This window comes from Mobula hypostoma, chromosome 12, assembly GCF_963921235.1.
Source record: "Mobula hypostoma chromosome 12, sMobHyp1.1, whole genome shotgun sequence".
Classification (NCBI taxonomy): domain Eukaryota; kingdom Metazoa; phylum Chordata; class Chondrichthyes; order Myliobatiformes; family Myliobatidae; genus Mobula; species Mobula hypostoma.
Genome location: NC_086108.1, coordinates 74,181,070 through 74,205,526, shown reverse-complemented (window position 1 = coordinate 74,205,526; position 24,457 = coordinate 74,181,070). Strand labels below are relative to the sequence as shown.

At 39.4% G+C, this 24,457-nt stretch overlaps 2 protein-coding genes across 3 annotated transcripts in view; one reads left to right on the top strand and one right to left on the bottom strand.

The window, feature by feature from the left end:
* The window catches only part of tmem69 (transmembrane protein 69), a 32,439-nt gene extending 25,868 nt beyond the window's left edge, over positions 1 to 6,571 (top strand). Inside the window, exon 4 of the mRNA XM_063064407.1 lies at positions 6,188 to 6,571. Within this exon, the coding sequence (XP_062920477.1) occupies positions 6,188 to 6,227 (40 nt within the window). The 3' untranslated portion in view covers positions 6,228 to 6,571. The remainder of the gene's footprint in view (positions 1 to 6,187) is intronic.
* ipp (intracisternal A particle-promoted polypeptide) lies at positions 54 to 24,435 on the bottom strand. 2 transcript variants are annotated; one of them, XM_063064401.1, is made up of 8 exons: positions 23,885 to 24,132; positions 22,016 to 22,447; positions 11,303 to 11,458; positions 6,583 to 6,750; positions 5,149 to 5,286; positions 4,379 to 4,501; positions 3,791 to 4,011; positions 54 to 1,888 (listed from the first exon to the last, which is right to left on the bottom strand). In XM_063064401.1, the coding sequence occupies exons 1-8, from the start codon at positions 23,991 to 23,993 to the stop codon at positions 1,664 to 1,666; spliced, it is 1,572 nt and encodes a 523-aa protein (XP_062920471.1). In that variant the 5' UTR covers positions 23,994 to 24,132; the 3' UTR covers positions 54 to 1,663. The 2 variants fall into 2 exon arrangements, with proteins under 2 accessions (XP_062920471.1, XP_062920470.1); XM_063064400.1 differs by having other exon boundaries at positions 59 to 1,888; positions 24,010 to 24,435.
* Between the last annotated feature and the right edge of the window lie 22 nt (positions 24,436 to 24,457).

Below are 24,457 nucleotides of genomic sequence, written 5' to 3'. Positions count from 1 at the left end.
AGCCTGCCCTGTGCTGTACTGTACTGTTCTATGTGCCATTTTGTCATGGACACAAGTACGTTTATTAAGGTGATCGATGAGAGTAAATTCAAAATGTTTAACAAGTGTAAAACTGTTCTTCAGTTGTTTAGAAAAGTGCAGTTTCTTTGACATAGAAGTTAAATATCAAAGTAAGGCCATTGCCTCCTCATTTGGGGTGTTTGTACAAACAGTAACGCAGAAGATTTTCAATAATATGCAATGATTTTCAGTTTGCCGTGGCACTGTCAGCTACATAAACTGAACCTCCTCAGTCTTGTCAATTGTTGTCACAAATGGAATTAACTAAGTTAGATGAAGACGTAGCAAGTACTGATAGACCACTTAAATTCAGGAGTGATGAAGAAGCCAGAACTGGAACATCAGAGGTACCATTTGGGGTTACAAGACCACAGGATGGCAAGGATAGAGAGGTTTGGCTTATAGGATGATTGAAAAACAATCATGAAATATAGTCCCACAATCTATAAATTTCCTTCAATTCAATAGTTTTCAATACAATCAAACAGCACTACTTTGTACTTCTAGACCTATAAATGCAAAGCAAATAAATACGGTTTAATACATTTATTAAAAAAAAATACAAAAGACTGCCAGTTAATACTAATCCATCCATTAAATTCACAATGCAGCTGTGTACAGTAAGGTTATAATAAACATCAAAATCATCTCCAAATATAATGTGGATACAGGAAATCACTATAAGGCACTGGCTCAGTTAGATCACTGAATGTGCCCCGACTTTTTAAAAAATGCACTCAGATGCGTGGGGCTTAATGTAGGATTAGTGCAAGTGAGTGGTTGACAGTCTGCACAGACTCAGTGGATTGAAGGGCGTGTTTATGTGCTGCATCTGTGATCTTCTGAAAACTTCACTCAAAACATTAACATAACAATACGCTATAAATTAAAGGTTGTACAAAGAATAATGCTTCAAGTTTTTCCTGTACTTCAACTTCTAGTATTAAATTAGAATTAATTGTTTGATCAAAGTTCGATTTGCGGCAACTGTGTTAGTTGATTGCCAATGTGTGCCTCATTCGGGAGACTAAAGCATTTAAATTCCACTCCAAATTCTGGATTATATCAATCCAGGCTGCTATTCCATTGCTTCATTTTTTGAAGTTCCTTTATGACACCATTTCAAAGAAAATTTTTCTGGCCAACATTCATCCTGCATTTAGTTTCTCTGAAACAGATGATGACATTGTCTCATGTATATTTGTGCAAGTAGTGAGTGGCAGCTTTATTTTACATTGCAGCAAATATAACTTCTCCCTCCAAATGGTTTTAAATAAATGCCATTCTCTCATTCTTGTGAGCAGTGTAAGTTCAATCACTGATAATATTTAAGACAGGAATCGAAATACTTATAAATACTGAAGTAATTAGGAATAGAGAACAGGTGAGGTAGTAGAGCAGCCACAACTCAATTGAAGGAGGAGCTCGCCTACAGTGCCTACATTTTAGGTTTTACGACACTGACTCAAGACTGCGTTAAGTAGCTATGTAAACTCATGAAAATTTCCTTCGTCTCCATAGAGAAAGACGATGACAATTCAAGATGTCACAATCTTTTGCATTCTGTGACAGTTTTCTTAGAATCTTAGGAAGTCATCAATAGTCAAAGCACTGCTACACCCCCATCACAGCGGCTGGTTATCATGTTCCCGATTTCCATCCAAGTGTCAGTATGAGGATCATACACTTCTACGGAGTCCAGAGTAACAGGAGCTGAGGAATCTCGGCCTGACGTTCGACCACCCGCTGCATAAAGCAGCCCGTTAACAGCAATGGCTGAAACACCTGCTCTTGCTACTTTCATAGAAGAAACCTCAAACCACTTCTCCTGAAAAAGAAATGGGAAAAGAGAACAAAAAAAGGGAAATCTGAATTCATAAAGTTAGGCAAATTTCCTGCATGTATGTATTTTATCAGATATTGTCATGGTGTTACTTTAGAAATTTACAACAGTAATCACATTTCTAATTTTCAGAAAGGTTTCATTTTTTCAATTATATTGATAATTGTTTTTCATTTTGAAATTAGTCATTAAGGCAAAAGGAAAAATCAAAATTCTATCTAGACTTCCTGCATGCAAAATCATTAGCAGTTCAAAATGCCAGGTGAATGGAAGAACATAAAGGCAGTGCGTTTACTGGCAATGCTCCCAAGTGAGTCAGATGGTTCAACATTTCACACCCATTGCTTTCAGTCTAAGTAAGTGGAGTGCCAGGTTAGGTTTGTATGGGTATTCCCCTGCCATCATTTTTAAGATTAGGTGAATATCTAAATGCATTCATCCTACATACAGGAAAAAAATCCCAGTGTCAAATTGATTACAGCCAAAAATGTTATGCTTGACCATCAAATCCCCCTAGTCGTTCTGTTCAAAAGAACAAGGAGTGTAGATGAAAACACAACCCCATTCATAAAACTAAAACATATGTTTATTTGAGTGCAATAAGTAAAATCTCTAACAAACCCCAAATACTTAACCAAGCAGCATATTGTCTACAATGGGCAGGAAGGTCATTTTACAATAGCTGGGGCATAAAATGCGCAGTACTGACCATTCCAATCTCCTGCTGATGCCATTCAATACAGTAAAGTAACAACGGATTGAACTCTGGTCTTTATCATGTATGAGGCTGGCACAGTGGTGTAGTCACTGCTACTTTTTGTCAGTTCCAAGGGCTCAGGATCCATCATGACCTCAGTGTGCTTTGTGTGTTTTTCATGTGACCATGTGGGATTCGTTCAGTTTCCTCCAATATTGCAAAGACATGCTGGTAAATTGATTGGTTACTATAGATTACCTCAGTGTAGGTTAATGACAGAAAGAATCAAAAGAAAGTTGATGGGCTTGTGGAAGAAACAATAATGTACAAGGAAATAAGGGGGAGATTCGTACTACTGGGATTGCTCACCTGGCATGGATCTCATGAAATGAATGGACTCCTTTATCCATATTAGCCGGCTGGTGGCGTAGTGGCATCAGCACCGGACTTCGGAGCAAAGACTCCCAAGTTCGAACCCAGCCGGCCCCCCAGGCACGGTTTTCCATCCGTGCTGGGTTGAGTGTCGAGCTAGCAACTCGACCTCGTAAAAAATAAATTGCCTGCTACAGAGACATCAACAGCAAAAAGTTGATGGCCTATGCTCTCTTGTGAGTTTAAAGGCAATTTCTCTTCTCTTTCTTCCTATATCCATATATACAGCAAATGCTGAATTGCTCTGTCCAATGCACTTGCTGAGCCACAAAAAGATACCTGCAGAACTTGTAATGCATGGAAAGTAGTTTTAATCCCTCAATAGTTGTACGTTCAGTAGGTACATTACGGAGACCAAGGGAACATTCTTGAGCACCTGCCTTAATTTCAACCCATCAAAGTAGACGATGATGCTGGTCCTTGAAGGACTTGACAAGATGAAGAGATTTTGAGGGCAGCTAACAAAGCAAGATAGCAAAGCAGAAGCACAACTTGAGAGCACCCTCTAACGCCAATTAATATTTTAAACTGGGGCTTCCTATTTCTGCTATTAGGCCCTGTTTTCATACTCACAAAATGGCTTCTGCTAGAATGGGGCCAGAGACATTAAAAAAACAGCCTTAGTGAATCCTAACAGTACTGCACTAAATACTGTATTTACTTACTGTGATCTTACCAAACAATATGTAACATAATTTTATCTTTCTTCTTTGGGAATACAATGTTATCATACTTAATAATAAGCAAATCACACTCACCTCCTGAAGGGAATACTTTTCAACTGTACGCAAAGCATTTTGAGTCTCATTCCACCCTCCAACAGCGTAAATACAGTCATTCAGAGCAGCTACTCCAACATAAGCTCTTCTTGTTTTCATACTGTCTAATGTTGTCCAGCGTTTTGTAATAGGATCAAACATTTCAGCTGAAGAGAGCTCTGACCCCGCGTCACTTAAACCTCCAACAATATAAATGAAGCCTGTGGAGCAATTACAGATATTTCTAGCATGTTGATCATTTGTTTCCATTTATTTTTATGAAATTAATCATCAATCCTAATGAAATAGGCTTTGCATTCATGAAATGTAGTTTGCTCGAATGCGAACGTGATGGAGGATTGTTCTAATTATTTTTACATTTAAGTGAGTTTTATCTTCACTTCATACCCAATCCCTCAGAATCAAGAAGGACCTGTTTGTATTTTAGCTTAGGTAAAAGGTGGCTGGAAGGAAGGGAGGAAAATTTTTAAAAATCAGTAAAAATCTATTGTACCTAAGCAGAAAATGCCATTAAAACCCATTTGTTCACACCCACAAGAAATTATATCCTGGGAGATCATACCATACCTTGCATTTCACAACAACCAAAGAAGTATCGAGGGATAACCATTTCGCCAACAACTTCCCACTTATTCTCAGAAGGATCAAATCTTTCCATAGTCTTCCCAATATCTGCTCCAACCCAACCTCCTGTAAATAATTAATAGATGCACACTGCGTGAAAAGATTTGGAGATTTCTTAAAAATGTTACATTGTTAACACACCTCACTCAAAACACTTGTTAATTAGCAGAATTAAAATATTACATTTTTAAATTTTCTTAATAAAGTCTTCATGTGATTTTTAATGTTTTCAATTCACAACTTCATTGTTTATTGTGGACAGCCTGCACCCCTTTTGATCATATCAGTCTTGAGGTCTGAATGGTATTTGCACCTCAGTGTTCATCTGACTCCCTATTAGCTTTTTTTATTAAGTTAGACTCACAAAAGAAACAGTGTTAAATTACATATTCCTGCAATTAAGAGAAAATATTTACAACAGAAAATGTCAGGTCATTTCAATTTGGCTGTGGTTTAGCTGAAAATTTGAAACAAATTATCACTGAAGATCCCATATATGCCATCTAATATTAGCCAGTGCGATTACTTGCCAATCTATGCAATTTACAAAGTTGACATGGTTATATTGTAACTTATGGCAGTAAACAAAACTGAATAAAGATATTTTTAATCACAATGAAAGGATATTTCATTGCACTAGTTCTGCATTATCAATGATTTACTTTTATTGTAGTTTTATAAAGTAACTGTAAAACATGAGTTTGCATTCTTACCTAGCGCATAAATAGTAGCATGACAGGCACATACAGCAAGTCCACATCGAGGAAAATTCATTGAGGCCACTGCTGCCCATTGCTTAGTAACTGGATCATATCGCTCAGTACAGTCGAAAATCATGGAATCACTTTCACCTTAAAAAATTATTAATGCATCACATTCAGATAAATCATGAAGCCATATATTTCACGTCTTTTATGTCATTTACATTTGTTTTTCATATTGAATGTGATTCTGGAACTGTTAGAGCCAGTGATTTGCAGTTTGGAGATTGCTTAGATGTTTCAGCGCTCTGCAGTCTCCAAGAGGATTCCGGGAGGCAGAGGCAGTGTGCAGAAACCTCGTGGTGAGAAGGCCCATTCCTGCACAAAGAGTGGAGACTGCCTTTTTAGTGCTGGTGAGATCGCTCTGATATGGAGAAAGGAGACTGCCTTTTATCATTGGTGAGATCACTCCGCTACAAAGAGAGCAGACTGTGTTTTTATCGCTGGTGAGATTGCTGTGCAACAGAGAGGGAGAATGTTGCCCAAGTTTTTTGCATTTTGGATGTGGACTTTTTTTAGTCTTATAATTTTTTTTGTATTCTTTGTCTTTTCACCTGAGCTTTCTCATTTATTTTCTATGTGCGGGGGAGGGGAGTTTGGGGGGTCGATATGTCTGTTCCAATTTTGTTTTTTTTTGTGCGGGGAGAAGGGATTTAGGAGTTGATGATTGTGCTGCCTTTCTTTTCTTTATGGCTATCTGGAGAAGAAGAATTTCAGAGTTGTATAACTTGATAATAGATGAACCTTTGAACCTTTAAACATACCTAGTATAGCTAATCACACTGCTTTTTATAGCCTATCCTCTTCAATATAATTAAAAATGTAATCTGTTTCTTTTGACTTTATGGTAAAGTTAAGCAACTATTTAAAATGTCCATTTTTATGAAATAACAGAATTTTGACCAATCAAAAATATAAACAATATTGCTTTTAATCTTTGATGGAACAGAAATTAAAACAGTACCAAAGTAACTTAATTTTTTGCCCACAGCACCTCAAATTCCCCCAAGTACCCATTTTCTGACAAGTGATTTTAGTGGTTCTGGTACTCACTGGAAACTTTCTAAAAGACTAATTTCCCCCACCAACCTGTGAAACATGGACATCACAATTACCAGAAACAACGAATTAGCTGGAAAAATCAATGACTATATGAAAAAAAAACAGAGTACAGAAGATTTTTAGGTATTATCTGTTCAAACTCCTTGAAATATCAGCTATGGCAAGAAAGAAGAAAATGCATTTCTGCCACAGGTCAGAAATAGAGTACCCTGCTGACATCTCACAATTTGAGCACGTACATAGAAACTTTATAGAAACCATATTCTACATGTGGAAATATTGTTGTTGTTGTTGTTCCAAAGGGAACATTATAACGGTACTTACCACCTATTACATAGATCATTCCTTCGAGTACTGCAACACCCAGCCCACTTCTAGCTTGGTGGAGTGATGACACTGTGGTCCAATATTGACTGAACGAATCAAAACGTTCCACACAGCTAAGAGTTCTGCTATCACTCCACCGACCTCCCTGAAGCCGTGTGTAACCACCTTGCAAAATCAAAGAAAGAAATTAAACATATAAACAAATCCCAGTCAGATTCTTTACAGAGTTTCACTTCTGTAAGTGTTTTAAAACCAATTTCTATGTACTAACTGGACAACTAGACTATTTTTTTAAAGACCCAGAAACATATTCAATATTTAAATTATTCTATTTAATAATCAAATGAAACTTTAAAAAATACCATGAAAACTGTCATGTTAAGTTTAAATTCTCAAATGAAAGTCAGTGGCTTAGATTCTCGTGATAAAACACAGTATGTTAGTGACAAGGTGTGTTGATCATGACTAGTTGCAAAATAACAAAAGGGCTTCTGAACCAATCATCTCTTTCACACCACCGATCTGTTGCCATGTTCTCAAACTAACTCTACCTCCCTTGGTTATGTTACTTCAGAATTTCTTTCTGCAGTACTTCAGATTTCACTAAAACTATTGCACCATTGTGTTGTTGTGCACTTTTGCCATAAATTGTTGTATAATTATTACTATGTTTTCTGTTTACTCTGTAAGCTTCACGTGAGCAAAGAATTTCATTGCACCCCGGTGTATATTAATCTGAAAATCTGAATCTAATGTTTCAAACTTCTGACTGCACCTTGATGTTACTGAAACAAGATGTTATTGCAATTACTTTTCATGACAATATCATTTTCCAAATATACATTTATAAATAAAACACCTCATTCAGTGAATTAAAAGAGAAGCAAAAAGCAAGTTATAATTTCTTGTTTTTCATGGTTTATATGGCAAGTACCAGTAATTTTGTTCAGACATCACTACTCTTCAAGACAATAAAATGTGAAAATCTGACACAAACTTGTGAAAAAGTATTTGCTTCTGGAGATGACTCATTTGAAATGTGAATAATACTACTACAAAATGGAAGGATTCATATCAACAAAAGGATGAGATTTCTAGATTAATATCTGACAGTTATGTCAGGTTAATGAGGATTGGAACTCCATTTTTGTTTGCACCTTCACAGAAATAAGACACTGGTCTTAGTTGAGGGGGATGGGGAGAATGCTTTTGATCATCATTTAATTATTCTACATACATAACTACTAGATAAAAAAAAACAACTGAATATTACTAAAACTTACCCAATTCCTGAGCTCTTCCCCACTAAAAAATTAAAGATCAAACAAAGGTGCTTTGTTGAAACTTGATTCATATTTTAGTTCATCCAGGCATGGAGTGGAAAGGGAAAGGGGAGACCTTGAATGGACATTTTGAACTAAGATGGACACGGAGTCTGGAACAGTTAAAACAGCGGTGACGTTATGGACTGTAACAGGATTACAGAAGAGAGGTGCTTAATGTCCTGACGCAAAATAAAGTGGATAATTTCCCAGGACCTGATGAGATGTCCGCTTGGACCTTGTGGGAGGCTACTACAGAAATTACAGAAGCCCTAGCAGAGCTATTTAAAATATCCTTAGCTACGGGTGAGGTGACAAGAGGACTAGAGGATAGCTAATGTTGTTCCATTGTTCAAGAAAGGTTCTAAAAATAAGCCAGAAAATGAATCTGACATCAGCAGTGGGTAAATTATTGGAAGCTATGCTAAATGACAGGATATATAAGTATTTGCATAGACAGGGCTAGATTAGGGATCATCCACGTAGTTTTGTGCATGGTAGGTCATGTTTAACCAATCTTATAGAGATTTTCAAGGAGGTTATTACGGGAAAGTTACATACGTGGGTAGAGGGTTGGCTGATTGGCAAGAAACAGAGAGTGGGAATAAAGGGATCCTATTCTGGTTGGCTGCCGGTTACCAGTGGTGTTCCACAGGGGTCCGGGTTGGGGCCGCTTCTTTTTACATTGTACATCAATGATTTGGATTATGGAATAGATGGCTTTGTGGCTAAGTTTGCTGACGATACGAAGATAGGTGGAGGGGCCGGTAGTGCTGAGGAAACGGAGAGTCTGCAGAGAGACTTGGATAGATTGGAAGAATGGGCAAAGAAGTGGCAAATGAAATACAATGTTGTAAAGTGTATGGTTATGCACTTTGGCAGAAGAAATAAATGGGCAGACTATTATTTAAATGGGGAAAGAATTCAAAGTTCTGAGGGGCAACAGGACTTGGGAGTCATCATACAGGATACCCTGAAGGTTAACCTCCAGGTTGAGTCGGTGGTGAAGAAGGTGAATGCAATGTTGGCATTTATTTCTAGAGGAATAGAGTATAGGAGCAGGGATATGATGTTGAGGCTCTATAAGGCACTGGTGAGACCTCACTTGGAGTACCATAGGCAGTTTTGGTCTCCTTATTTAAGAAAGGATGTGCTGACGTTGGAGAGGGTACAGAGAAAATTCACCAGAATGATTCCGGGAATGAGAGGGTTAATATATGAGGAACGTTTGTCCGCTCTTGGACTGTATTCCTTGGAGTTTAGAAGAATGAGAAACATTTTGAATGTTGAAAGGCAAGGCATGGACAGAGTGGATGTGGTAAAGTTGTTTCCCATGATGGGGGAGTCTAGTACAAGAGGGCATGACTTAAGGATTGAAGGGCGCTCATTCAGAACAGAAATGCGAAGAAATTTTTTTAGTCAGAGGGTGGTGAATCTATGGAATTTGTTGCCACGGGCAGCAGTGGAGGCCAAGTCACTGGGTGTACTTAAGGCAGAGATTGATGGGTATCTGAGTAGCCAGGGCATCAAAGGTTATGGTGAGAAGGTGGGGGAGTGGGACTAAATGGGAGAATGGATCAGCTCATGATAAAATGGCAGAGCAGATTCGATGGGCCAAATGGCTGACTTCTGCTCCTTTGTCTTATGGTCTTATGGTTATCAGGAAAGTAGATAGAGAAAAGGTAGCCGATGTTGTCTACATAGACTTCAGCAAGGCCTTTGACAAAGGCCTCCCAGGAACCACTCCAGAAGGTTCAGTTGCTTGGCGTATAGGATGAAATAGTAAACTGGATTCAACATTGGCTTTGCAGGAGAAGCAACGGTGTAGTAGTAGATGGTTGCCTCTCTGACTGGAGGCCTGTAACTAGCAATGTGCCTCAGGGATCAGATGATAATTGATCTGATAATTGGTAAACTGGATCAGCAAATTTGCAGATGGCACTAAGATAAGGGGTGTAGTGGACTTTGAGGAAAGCTATCAAGGTTTGAAGTTGGATCTAGATCAGCTGGAAAAATGGGATGAAAAAAGCAAGACAGACTTTAATGCAGTTAAGTGTAAGGTGTTTGCACTTCGGGAGGACAAATGAGGATATGCTTTGCACAGTGAACGGTGGGGCACTGAGCAGTGCGGTAGAACAAAGGAATCTGGCAATACAGATCCATAATTCCTTGAAGGTGCCATCACAGGTAGATAAGGTCGAAAGGAGAGCATTTTGCATAGCGGCCTTCCTAAGTCAAAGTACAGGAGCTGGCATGTTACGTTGAAGTTGAATAAGATGTTGGTGAGGCCAAATTTGAAATATTGTTTACTGTTCTGGTCACCTATCTACAGGAAAGATATCAATAAGAGTGAAAGAGTACAGAGAAAATTTATAATATGTTGCTGGGACTTGAGGACCAGAGTTCAAGGGAAAGGTTGAAATGGTTAGGACTCTATTCCCTAGAGCATAGAAGAATAAGGTGAGAATTAACAAAGGTATACAAAATTATGAGGGGTATAGATAGGTAAATGCATGAAGACCTTTTTCACTAAGGTTGGATGAGACCAGAACTGGAGATCACAGGTTAAGGGTGAAAGGTGAAATGTGGAAGGAGTTGCAAGTGGAAATGGTAGATGCAGTTCGATAGCAATATTTAAGAGAAATTTGGGTAAGTACGTGGATGGGAAGGGAATGGAGGGCTATGGTCCAAGTACAGGTTGATAAGAATGATGCAGAATCACAGCTTGGCATAGACCATATAGGCCAAAAGGCCAGTTTGTGTGCTCCATGACTTTAAAAGTAATTATTGTTGGAAATGCTGTTTCCAGATCTGAGAAATCAAATAATAGAGCAGATCACTTATCATAAGACAATTTAAGAAATTTCAGGAAAAAAAAGAATATTTGGTTGTGTTTAATGATGAATGCACAACATCAATGTACAAGTGAAAATTTCAAAAAAACTGCAAATATTGGTAATCTTAACCAAAATAACCTAGAAAATTCTGGAAATGCACTGCAAACCAGGCCCCATCTGTAAGAAGAAAAACAAAGCCAATATTCCTACAGATGCAACCCAGCCTGAGAAGTGTACAAACAAAAGTTCAATTAAATGGTTACTATATATAATCCTGATGAATCAATTTTCAGCTGCTGCATTTTCAGGTATCCTACTTCTAGTCACATTAAAATCAAAAGAGTGGTTGAAGTTCCACATGGATTTGGTGGGTAAAGGGCTGTATATGTCTTTGACACATGTAATTGTTCATTCGGGCCTGATCTCCAAATACCATCAACACTTCTCCCTCTAACATTGTAAGTGTGGCAATTTATCAATTGCACCCTGGCATGATGTGACATTGGCCATTGAAATGTTTTTACATTTGACTACAGAAATGATAGTAAAGCTGGTAACCTATGGCATAGAGGAACTTCCGGGCTTTCCTCCGAGGACGAATCTTTGATGCAGGAGGCATTTTTCCAAACTTGATCTCTTTCTGAGGTTTAGTGACTTCCCTGTATTCCTCCAGCAACTTTTGCAGAGCAACTCGTAGACTAAAATCAGAAATGCCTGGTGGTGTGAAAAAAAATTTGCATTAAATATAATACTAAAGCCTTCAACGCATACTCAAAACTAGTTCAGGCATGCATGTTGCAACTTGTAAACCCAGACAGATTAAACCAGTCGGTAATGAGTTCATTGATGTCAATGTTAAAGACATTTGTTTCTTGTTTTTTTCATTACTCAGATTTGGATATTTAATTAAGTACAAGCGGCCTAAAATTGGGCTGTTTCTAACTAATTAAATACCCTAATGTAAGTAACAGCGTAAATCCAAGAACCAAAATGTAACCATCCACACATGATCCGAATTGCCTAAAGTTGGGTTACAACATTTTCAAGGCAATTCAAATTGTACACAGATAGTTACATCATCATCTTTAATTAAATATGTTGCACAAGGAGTGGGTGGGTATGCTAAAGAGAGACCTCATGAAGAATAATAAACTTGTAGTTGGATGGAATAGGACAGGAAAGCAACCAAGTTCTAATGCATAAAGTTTTTATTTTAATAATTAATAAAATTAATAAATTTAATTGAATTGAGGCTCATTTCACTCAACTGGTAAATGCATCACATCCTAGAGACCACAAGATCAAAGGAATGATTTAGGTATGAATCAGGTCTATTATCAGCAGCATGTGATGTGAAATTTGTTAACTTAGCAGCAGTTCAATGCAATACATAATATAGAAGGAAAAGAAAACAAAAATAATAATAAATACACAAGTAAATCAATTTCAGTATATGCATATTGAATAGATTTTTTAAAAACATGCAAAAAACAGAAATACTATATCTTAAAAAAAGTGAGGTAGTGTCCATTTTAGGAATCGGATGGCAGAAGGGAAGAAGCTGTTCCTGAATCGCTGAGTGTGTGCCTTCAGGCTTCTGTACCTCCTACTTGATGGTAACAGTGAGAAAAGAGCAAACCCTGGGTGCTGGAGGTCCTTAATAATGGACGCTGCCTTTTTGAGACACTGCTCTGAAGTATCCATGGGATACTTTCCAATTGGATTCAATATTCCTGTATTAGGAGTTATTAAATGTGAGATTATCCACTTTGGAAGGAATAATAGAAGAGCAGAGTATTACTTAAATGGTGAAAGATTGCAGCAATGCTGTTGTGCAGAGGGACATGGGAGTGCTTGTTCATCGCAAAAAGTTGGCTTGCTGGTCAACAGGTTATTAAGAAGGCAAACAGAATGTTGGCCTTCATTGCTAGAGAGATTGAATTCAAGAGCAGGGAGGTCATGCTGCAACTACACAGGATATTGGTGAGGCCGCACCTGGAGTACTGCGTGCAGTTCTGGTCTCCATACTAGAAGAAGGATATACTGGCTTTGGAGGCAGTGCAGAGGAGTTGATTCCAGGGATGAAGGGGTTAACCTATGAGGAGAGATTGAGTTACCTGGGACTATACTCTCTGGAGTTCAGAAGAATGAATAGAAACATACAAAATTTTTGTTTGAGGGTCGGCACAACATTGTGGGCCAAAGGGCCTGTAATGTGCTGTACTATTCTATGTTCTATGTTCTATTTTGAAAGAGATAGATAAGATAGAAGTAGGAAAGTTGTTTCCATTGGTGAGTGAGACTAGAACTAGGGCACATTGCCTCAAGATTCAGGGGAGAAGGTTTAGGACAGAGATGAGGAGAAACTGTTTTTCCCAGAGAGCAGTGAATCTGTGAAATTCTCTGCCCAGGGAAGTAGTTGAGGCTTCCTCACTAGATATATTTAAGAAACAGTTAGATAGGTTTTTACTAGTAAGGGAATTAAGGGTTATGGGGAAAAGGCAGGTAGATGGAGCTGAGTTTACGGACAGATCAGCCATGATCTTATTGAATGGCGGGGCAGGCTCGATGGGCCGGATGGCCTACTCCTGCTCCTATTTTTTATGTTCTTATGTCAATTCTTTTACAGGGATATTACAATAATTTCAGATTCAAGATCCAAAGTTGTATACTTAAGAATGACAATATAGAAGGGTAAATAAGAATGAAATGATTGTTACTCCAGATAAAGAATGCAATGAAAACACAAAAAATAAATAATACCATCTTTTTTTATATACATATATTGTATGTAAATAAAGTGACTCTAGGTTCAGAAGTATCTGTATGTAAGGTGACTCTGAAAGGAATTGATAAAATGGTGGTAGGTCAGCAATATTTGGTGGGTTAATGATTGGACATGTTGATTGGCTTGGGGAAGTAACTGTTTTTGAATCTGATGATCCTGGCATGGATTCTGAGTAGCCTCTCCCCTGGTGGGAGTGGGACCAACAGTCGATGAGCTGGGTGATTGGGATCCTTCATGATATTGCTACCTTTTTTCCCAGCACCTTTCTATATATATGCCCTTGGTGGTGGGTAGACTGTTGCCAATGATGCGTTGGGCAGATTTAACTACCCACTGTAGAGCCCTCCTAACTGTTGCAGCGCAGTTTTCATACCACACAGTGACGCAGCATTTCAGAATGCTCTCAACTGAGCATCCATAGAAGGTCCTGAGTACTGATATGCAGAGTTCAGCACTCTTCAGGTTCCTCACAAAGTAGGGGTGTTGGTGAACTTTCTTGACTGAGGAGGGTGTGTTCTGGGACTGTAAGAGGTTGTGTGAGATGCGCACTCCCAGGAGTTTCCACTGCTGTGCTGCCAATGTGAAGAAAGGTGTGAGTAGTATGAGTTTTTCTGAAGTTGATAACCACCTCCTTTGTCTTGTTGACATTGAGGAAGAGGTTATTTGCCTGGCACCAGGCCTTACACATAAATGGCGGAATAATAGTAATGTTGCCAATTACCAAAGACAGATTCCAGTTTCACATTAACAGCAGACATTGGCTGAGGATGAAGGAGAAGGTAGTTGGGTGGGGAAGATGAGAGACCTTGTGTCTAAAATGCACTTACAGTGCACCAGTAGAGCAAACTGAAACAAAAGAAGCAATTCAAATGCATTAATAATAGTATTTGATAAAAAATATCTAACAGTAAAAACACGACTATTTTAGTTAGCACTTTGATTTGATATCTGATGGGAAGATAGGGTGCCATGGTAGCATAGGAGTTAGCGCGTTGTTATTACAGCTCGAGGCATTTCAGAGTTCTGCCGCATACATTCACCTTGCTAACCACGTCACGTGGGTTTCTCCAGGTGCTCTAGTTTCAAAGAGGTACTGGTTAGTAAACTAATTGGCCATTGTAAATTGTCCTGTGATTAGGCTAGTGCTAAATGGGTGGTCTGTGTGATGGTGTGGCTATTTGGGCTGGAAGGAACTCTTTCACGCTGTATCTCTGCTGTAAATGTTAGCATTCCTGCCTGTGCACAGTGAAGGAATGGCCTTCACTTACAAGGCAATTTTTGCAACTTAAGGAAATTCAAATTTCTTCACAGCTTTAGTACGTACACTATTTTTTACAAACAATAACTGCTACTTTTGCTTTTGAGGCTTTTTTTCTTTTAGATTGTGTCACAACTAACTGCAGTACAACTAGGTTTCATAGAATATTTCAGTGATAGTTGGTGAAAAGCTCTCGAAAAAGAATATAGTTTGCTTTAACCTCCATGAAATTCTTATGTATTTTCCGCCCATTCTGAAACTGGATTTAGTTTGATAATAGAAAACCACAGAGAATGCATGTTCTGCATTGGTAATACGGATTTCAAAATAAAGGACAATGAACATCAAGTGACAAGTTAAATCTCAATAAGAATTATCTTCTCACATATGAAAAACTCACTCATGCCAAGTTAAAGTGGTGAGGTGAGCATGCAAAAACATAGTAACAAACACAAAATTGATTGCTCGTAAAATACTTGCTTCAGAACTGTCAGAGCAGTTGACAATACAATATAGCAAACCAGTCCCTGAAGGCAATATCTATTTCAGAGCCTACAACAAAGTACTGCCTTGCAGTTCATATAGTAAAAAGACTGAGTTATTTTCCTAGGCCAAAAACATTACTGAAATTGAAGACATCAATAGAGATTCTCCCATAAGGCCATACATGAATGCAATGTGATCCTTTTAGAAGAAAGAGAGCCCAATAATTTCTGATGCTCGCAAATCAACTGAATCTTCTACTACATTCAATGTCTCATTTAACAAAATAGCAGAAAAGCTGCAAAATCACTTCAAACCCTTAGCCATCAGAAATTATGTAGTGATGCAAGTGCAGGACCACTATCAGAAGTCAGGGGAATTGATCAGCGATGGAGTAATTGTAATGAAAAACATCACAACATTGTAATTCTTGGATCACACGCTGACAGAAAGATTCAAATGTGGACTTATGGATGGAATTATCCAATCAAATTTGCTAATATGCAAAATACCATATTCAAACAGGCTTACAGGATAACTAAATTTCTGTCATCCAAAAATGTACAAGTGTATTGACTACAGAAGCATGTTAACATTATGAACTGTGAACAGAACTGTGCGAAAGTCTCAGGCACAAACACATTGCTAGGGTGCCTAAGACTTCTGCACAGTACTGTAGTAATTTTATGTATTGCACTGTCCTGCTGCAAAAAAAATTAGGTCATATATGAGTGATGATAAACGTGATTCTGATAATGGGTCTCTATTGTGGACTGAAAGGGGCCAGAGAAAGGGGGAAGGAAGAGGGAGGTATCAAAGAGACATTCTCTAATGATCAATAAACCAATTGTTTGGAATCAAATGACCTTGACTGGTGTCTTAGGGCTGTGCGCTTAGGCACAAGTGCCATTCTTCGCCCATTGCAGTCCTTCTCTGCCACCTGTCCCACACTACTCCTGCAGCAATCCACCCTCGCCATTTCCAACATCCTTTGCTCCTGCCAGATTTACACTCGCTCTCCGCTCCATGTTGACAAATACAGTATTGTGCAAATGTCTTAGGCACCCTAGCTATATACTGTATATGTGCCTAAGACTTTTGCACAGTTCTGTAGATCACAGGGGAGTTGCCCAACCTTATCTCAACCTCCATGTCACAGCTTTTAAACAACACAGCCAAATGTGACCTTACATGGTAAGCAATCCTGCCTTTGCCACTCTTTCAGACAGTGAATTTTGGACCCAACCCCACTACAGATGGAAAGCTGCCATTTTTATTCACCATTCCACTCTGACTTCTCTGGCTCATGTATGGGCTACTACAAGCTCGACGAACTTGATCTCATTTTGGGCAGTTTGGGCTGAATGCAGGAAACTGGGATGAGCTGAGTGAGCCGAAGCCCATTAGGCTGAAGGGCCTGAACCCATGCTGTATTGCTCTATGACTCAGCTTTTGTCTGAGCATGTCGCAGTCTGCAGGGCTCACTAGCGAATTTCTCAACTTAGATAACTTGCTCTTACTTTTCATTTCAGAATCAAGTTAAATATCACCAGCATATGTCGTGAAATTTGTTAACTTAGTGGCAGCAGTACAAACCAATACATGATAAATATAGAAACAAATAAATAGATAAATCAATTACAGTACTACATGCATATTAAATAGCTAAATTAAAAATAGTGCAAAAAAAACAAATAAAAAATAAGTGAGGTAGTGTTCATAGGTTCAATGTTCATTTAGAAATCAGATGGCAGAGGGGAAGAAGCTGTTACTGAATTCTGAGTGTATGCCTTCAGGCTTCTGCACCTCATTCCTGATGGTAACAATGAGAAGAGGGCATGTCCTGGGTGATGGGGGTTCTTAATAATGGATGTCGCCTTTCTGACGCACTGCTCCTTGAACATGTCTTGGTTACTACGGAGATTCATACCCATGATGGAGCTGACTAGTTTTACAATTTTTTGTAGCTTCTTTCAATCCTGTGCAGTAGCACCCCCTACCCACCCCCATACCACACAATGATGCAGCCTCTCAATGTTACATCTGTAGAAGTTTTCGAGTGTTTTAGGTGACAAACTAAATCTCTTCAAACTCCTAATGAAACAGAGTACTGGCCATTCCTCTCTCCTTTTTTTTGCATATTCTCGTCTGCCCTGAATATACTAGTAAGCCAGACCAGAAAGCATCACCCAGACTTCACAACATTAGCAAAATGTTACACAAAGGAGCTAAACTGTCATTTCACTGTATTACTGACACCTTTATTCCACCCGATGCCTTCCACTTTCTCTGTTACTTAAACTAACTTGCTTTCTCTCTTCCTTGCTTCTTGATGAAGGATCTTCGACCTGAAATATTGATTGGGTTCTCTTTCTACAGATCCTCCAAGAGGACCATACCCCTGTTGTGGTTTGGAGGCTTGTACACCTTAAAGAGCTATGTTGGTTGGAGTCAAGGCTTTATGCTTTGGCTCTTGGTAGGGTCACTCATGCCAAACAGGTCAAAGGGTAGTGCCAGACTAAGGGTGGTCCACCAGTCCTCCAGGTTCAGGGTTTAGCTCAGGGCTAACAACACTGACTGGTCAAACAGCAATGAAAAATCCTTCTAGATCTGCATGCGATAGTATTCCCAAGTCTCCACCAGGTGCTTGCATAGCTGACAGCAGGGACAACTGAGAGAAAGCTACTGTCATGATGAAGGGGACCATGAACATTGCAAGACCAAAACCAAGACCAGAATTAGTTAAGGACAGACAGAGTTGTGGACTTCCATTGCTGCTCTAAACAGCAGCAGCTTAACAGGCAAAAAAAAGTTTTCCACAGATATTACTTGACCGGCATTTCTGTTTTTAACACAGAAATGCACCATCTTACTTCATTACCACAAGGTCCGAATGCTGGGTCAATTGTTGGGACTAAATGATAGTTATCTGAAGTAGCTCAAAGTCAAATAAGTCGGATCTTGCATGGCAGTGGACTTTATGATTGAATTAAGATCTATCTTAGCGCAACACGATCTGTCTGAAAAACTCATAGAACATAGAACATTACGGCACAGTACAGGCCCTATGACCCACAATATTGTGCCAACCTTTAACCTGCTCTTAAGGTCAATCTAATTCTATTCTCCCACTTCACCCTCAATTTTTGTTCGTCATCCATGTGCCTGTATAAAGATTTCCTTAATGTATCAGCCTTTACCACCAGTTTGAGGATAGAGGGGAAGCCTTTTAGGACCGAGGTTAGGAAAAACTTCTTCACACAGAGAGTGGTGAATCTGTGGAATTCTCTGCCACAGCAAACTGTTGAGGCCAGTTCATTAGCTATGTTTAAAAGGAAGTTAGATATGGCCCTTGTGGCTACAGGGGTCAGGGGGTATGGAGGGAAGGCTGGGTTCTGAGTTGGATGATCAGCCATGATCATAATAAATGGCGGTGCAGGCTCGAAGGGCCGAATGGCCTACTCCTGCACCTATTTTCTATGTTTCTATGTTTCTATGTATGGCAGCACTTTCCACACAGCCACCAGTCTGTGTAAAAAAAACTGACTTCGGACATTGCCCCTGTACATTCCTCCAATCATTTTAAAATTACGCCCCATCGTATTAACTATTTCTGCCCTGGGGAAAAGTCTTTGCCTTTCCACTCAATCCATGCCTTTTATCATCTTGTACACCTCTATCAATTTGTCTCTCACCCTCATCCGCTTCAAAGAGAAAAACCCTAGTTTGTTCAACCTATCCTTATCAGGAATGCTCTCAAACCCAGGCAGTATGCTGGTGCACTCTCTCTTAAGCTTCCACATTCTTCCTTTAATGAAGTGACCAGAACTGAACACAATACTCCAAGTGTGGTCTAACCAGGGTTTTATAGAGCTGCAACATTACCTCTGAATCAGAATCAGGTTTAATATCACTGGCATATGTTGTGAAATTTCTTGTTTTGCGGGAGCAGTACATTGCAATATGTAATAATAAAACAACTATAAATTACAATAAGTATGTAAAAGTTTAATTAAATTAAATAATTAGTACAAAAAAAAGGGGAAAAGTGAGGTGGTGTTTATGGGTTCACTGTCCATTCAGGAACCTGGTGGTGGGGGAAGAAGAAGCTCTTCCTGAAGCGCTGAGCGTGTGTCATCAAGCTCCTGTGCCTCCGCCTTGATGGTAGCAATGAGAAGGGGGCATGTCCTGGGCAAGGGAGGTCCTTAATAATGGCATCGCCTTTTGAAGGAGTCCCCGATCTGGGGAGCCTAGTGCCCATAATGGAGCTGGATGAGTTTACAACTTTCTGCAGCTTTTTCCAATCCTATGCAGTGGCCCCTCCATATCTGACTGTGATGTAACCAGTTAGAATATTCTCCACAGTACATCGGCAGAAATTTGCAAGTGTCTTTGGTGACATATCAAATCTCCTCAAATTCCTGATTAAATATAACCACTGTCATGTCTTCCTTGTATGTTGGGCCCAGGATAAATCTTCAGAGATATTGACACCCAGAAACTTGAAACTGCTCACCCTTTCCACTGCTAACGCCTTGATGAGGACTTATGTATCTTCCCTCAATTTCTCCTTCCTGAAGTCCACAATCAATTCCTTGGATTTACTGATGTCGTGTGCAAGGTTATTGTTGCGACACCACTCAACCAGCTGATCTATTTCGCTCCTCTGTGCCTTTTTGTCACCACCTGAAATTCTGCCAACAATATTGTGACATTCACAAATTTATAGATGGTGTTTGAGCTGTGCCCAGCCACACAGATTTTTGGGTATCCAGAGTAGAGCAGTATGCCAAGCAGCAAGGAGATGTTATTTCCAATCCACTCAGGCTCTGATCTCCTGGTGAGGAAGTCAAGGATCCAGTTGCAGAGGGAGGTACAGAGGCTCAGATTATAGAGCTTGTTGATTACAACTGAAAGTATGATTCTGTTGAAGGCTGACACAGGTATTACTATTATACAGGTGATTTAAGGCTGAGTGGAGAGCCAGTAAGATTGCATCCGTCGTAGACCTATTATGGCTTGAAGAAAGGTCTCAGCCCAAAACGTCAACTGTTTATTCATTTCCATAGATACTGCCTGACCTGCTGAGTTCTTCCAGCATTTTATGTGTGTTGCTTTGGATTTCCAGCATCTGCAGACTTTCTTGTGTTTATGATATTCCTTTGGAAATGTTAATGAACGGGAGACTCAGAATGAGATGGAACCTTGTTGAATATAACTTGAAGGGAAAACTTAAAAGACAAAATAGAAACAGGATAAGGTGTCATAACTCGGAATCAGAATCAGGTTTATTATCACTGGCATGTGTCGTGAAATTTGTTAACTTAGCAGCAGCAGTTTAATGTAATACAAAACATAGAAGAAGAATAAATAATTAAATAAATTACAGTGTATGTGTATCAGAAATTAAAAATTGTGCAAAAACAGAAATAATATATATTGAAAAAGTGAGGTAGTGTTCGGATCAATGTCCATTTAAGAATCGGATGGCAGAAGGGAAGAAGCTGTTCCTGAATCGCTGAGTGTGTGCCTTCAGGCTTCTGTACCTCCTACCTGATGGTAACAATGTGAAAAGGGCATGCTCCTGGGTGCTGGGCGTCCTTAATAATGGACGCTGCCTTTTTGAGACACCACTCCTTGAAGATGTCCTGGGTATTTTGTAGGCTAGTACCCAAGATGGAGCCGACTAAATTTATAACCCTCTGCAGCTTCTTTCGGTCCTGTGCAGTAGCCCCACCCCTCCATACCAGACAGTGTTGCAGCCTGTCAGAAAGCTCTCCACGGTACACCTATATAAGTTTCAGAGTGTTTTTGTTGACATACCAAATCTTTTCAAGCTCCTAATGAAGTATAGTTGCTGTCTTGCCTTTTTTATAGCTGCATCTATATGCTGGGACCAGACCAGGTTAGGTCCTCAGAGATCCTGACACCCAGGAATTTGAAATTGCTCACACTCTCCACTTCTGATTCCTCTATGATGATTGGTATGTGTTCCTTTGCCTTACCCTTCCTGAAGTCCACAATCAGCTCTTTCGTCTTACTGACATTGAATGCAAGGTTGTTGCTGTGACATCACTCCACTAGTTGGTATATCTCACTCCTGTAGCCCCTCTTGTCTCCATTTGAGGTTCTACCAACAATGGTTATATCATCAGCAAATTTATAGATGGTATTTGAGCTCACACAAGAACTTAAATTTCCCAGCAAGGTGTGGTATAGTAGCATAATTTAACAACAAAGGGTTAAGAGAAGTCAACCTGTGATATTGTTGACAATAGCAATGATGAGAGAATATCATGGGTCTGGAGTTCAACCCATTCTAACAACACGTGGGGAATTTGCAAGTTCAGTGTAATGGAAACCATACCAGTAAGAAGATCCAAAATGAAAGTGGAAAGTAGTATGCAATGTAGATTGTGAACAATAATTATTTCTATAGGAAAACTATTTATTTAATAATCGTATCATATGATTAAGAGCTCTGTGGTCTGCAACAAACCATAATTTTCCAAAGCACCAGTGTGTGAAGAGCTCTAGAAAAATATATTCCTTTGAAATCTGTGTAAATTTAAATGTGAAGAATCCACACATTAGACATAATCTCTAATTATGTTTTGGGTAATACAGCAAACAATTTGTGCACAACAACTTCCACATTTATCATGTTTCTTTTCTGAATGTTATTGTGAAAAGATCAGCAACATCAGCTAGGAAATACAAAATACTCAAATTCATACAATACCTTCAATATATTTGAATAATCTCCGCGAAGAAAGCAAAGGGAATCGAACAGGATCCAGAACTTCAATCACATATTTTTTCCTTTTCACCATGTCCTGGAGAACCCATTCCATTGCAGCTGTGAAAACTTGATATTCATCTTCAATCTGGAGTTCTTCACTTTTTAAAATTTTAACCAATTGATCTTTTGCTAATCCCATAAACTCTTCAGTTTTACAGACCTCCAAGAAGTGGACATAAATGTAACTTTCACTGAATTCCACAAGGTCATGGCAGGCAATTTGCTCAGCAAATTGGTAAATTCCAACACAGTTCGAGGGATCAATTTGTCCTTTTAAAAATTCACTACACATGTTCACAATCTCAGTCAACTGTAACATATCTGCAGCAAGGATCAATTCTTGTACATTTTTTATGCTGACATTGATGACACCTGCGGACAAAGTAAACAAAAGAAAGTGCAAATTAAGGTCTTGTATTTGAAGCTTACAATAGTCTGTTGTGAGGGTAAAGTTTCGATGTCAATACTCATAGAACAAACACACACAAAATGCTGGAGAAACTCAGCAGCTCAGGCAGCATCAATGTAAAAAAAAGTAAAAAAAAATTGATATTTTGGGCCGAGACCCACCCAAAGTGTCCATTGTTTACCCTTTTCAATAGATACTGTCTGGCTTGCTGAGTTCCTCCAGCATTTTGTGTATGTTGCTTGGATTTCCAGCATCTGCAGATTTTCTCTTCTTTGCAAAATAGAAGACTCTACTCCAGGTTCACTCTGATAGGCCTTCCAAATGGAAGGATGCAAATCCAGTTGCTCTACTGTAAATCACTTTGTTTTAATTGTAGACATTGAATGGACAGACATTAGCATATACTGCGCTTATTGAAATTCATTGTGTATCAGTTAATATATCCCTCATGTTTATTGGTATATTAGTGAAAAATAATAATTAACAGTTCAGTGGAACAATCAAAGATTTGATTTTAATCATTTCTGAGCAAAGGTGCTGCTCCAAAGAGTGCTCTATGAGGTCATTCTTACCCTCGGCCATTAGGCTCTATAATGAGTCAACCTACAGCCAAGTTGATGACCCCTCCTGTTAGACTGTTTGAGGTAAACATATTTTCTATTCTTTCTTATTTCCCTTCTAATATTTGTATATCTGTGCATTTGTAATGCTACTGTGACACTGCAATTTCCATTGGGGTCAATAAGTTATCTATCCATCTATCTATCTTATCTGACCTAAAGTGGTGGTGGGCTCCCAGAATGTTATCACCAGAAGGAATTTAGATTAAAAGTGAATGCTGATCAATATGTCCAATAAGAATGACAACTTGGAGATAACTCTAATGATACTGCTAGTCGTTATTCCTGTTAATACAGATGACCGGAAAGGGAAGCGTGTCAAAGTAAGCCAGCACATTGTTGAGGAATATCCTTTGAATAGTGCATACTATTACTCATTACACTGATGATGGCAGTACAGCCCTTGATCACTACTTGACCTGTTGTTGGGATCCAATGCCGGATTTTAATTTCTATTGTTGACTGCACTGAAATCATTGACTAGAGAATAAACAGGTCACGATTATGGGAAACTTGAAACCCACTCACACTTTAGTTTACTAATTCATCCACATCTCTTAAACGTACACTCCACAAATAATTGCCCTTTTGCAACACAGATTTTGATCATGTTGGTCAATGTTTGACATTAAAGGGAGTCCTGTGTTGTAACTTTATTGAGTTAATACCACACAGCTGCCTGCAACGGACTACTAATCCAAACAACCAAAGATATGAAAATAAAGAATGTGACCAGAAGTTTGATTAAACAGAAGGATTTTAAGTTTGAAATTCTCCTACAATTTGCGCTCGAATCTTCTCTTTCCCATGCTGACAGCGCTACTGTTTTCCTTCCCCAAACCAATGAACATTGCCAACAGCTTTCATCTGTGAAGCGACTGAACACCATCTCTTCAAGTACCAACCAGTGTAAATAAAGTCAAGCAGCAGCTTGAAGATTTCTGCCTCGATGCCGTGGATCTGGATTAAGCTCATGCCGGCTTCCTGCAGACCTCCTGCGAACAGCACGGCGAAGTAGGGGCTGCTAGCAGCCAGCACCAGTCTATGGACGCTGAAGACCTGCTGCTCAACCTGCAGCTGCACGTCGCAGAAGTCGGCGCGGGCCCTCAAGCGATTCATCTGGGCCAGCAGGGTCCGCGCGTGTGTGTCACTCGCCCACCGACCCTGCTCCGACACTGGGCTCGATCCCGACCCCGGCCGCGGGTACGCGCAGGATGCCATGATCCTGTCACCTGGCCGGCAGGGCCCTCGGGCCGACCGCTGCTCGCACCGAGCCCTTCCTCTTGGTACCAAAAGCGATCAATCCAGTTACCTACCAACCATCAGCTCACTCTCCCTGGCAGGAAGAGCAAT

Coding starts and splice junctions, on each gene's coding strand:
- ipp (XM_063064400.1), bottom strand. CDS start 24,325: ATGGCATCCTGCGCGTACCCGCGGCCGGGGTCGGGATCGAGCCCAGTG. Junction 4,502..5,148: donor TGCTACTATTTATGCGCTAG/GTAAGAATGCAA, acceptor AATTATTTACAG/GAGGTTGGGTTGGAGCAGAT. Junction 4,012..4,378: donor TGGTTGTTGTGAAATGCAAG/GTATGGTATGAT, acceptor ATTGCTCCACAG/GCTTCATTTATATTGTTGGA.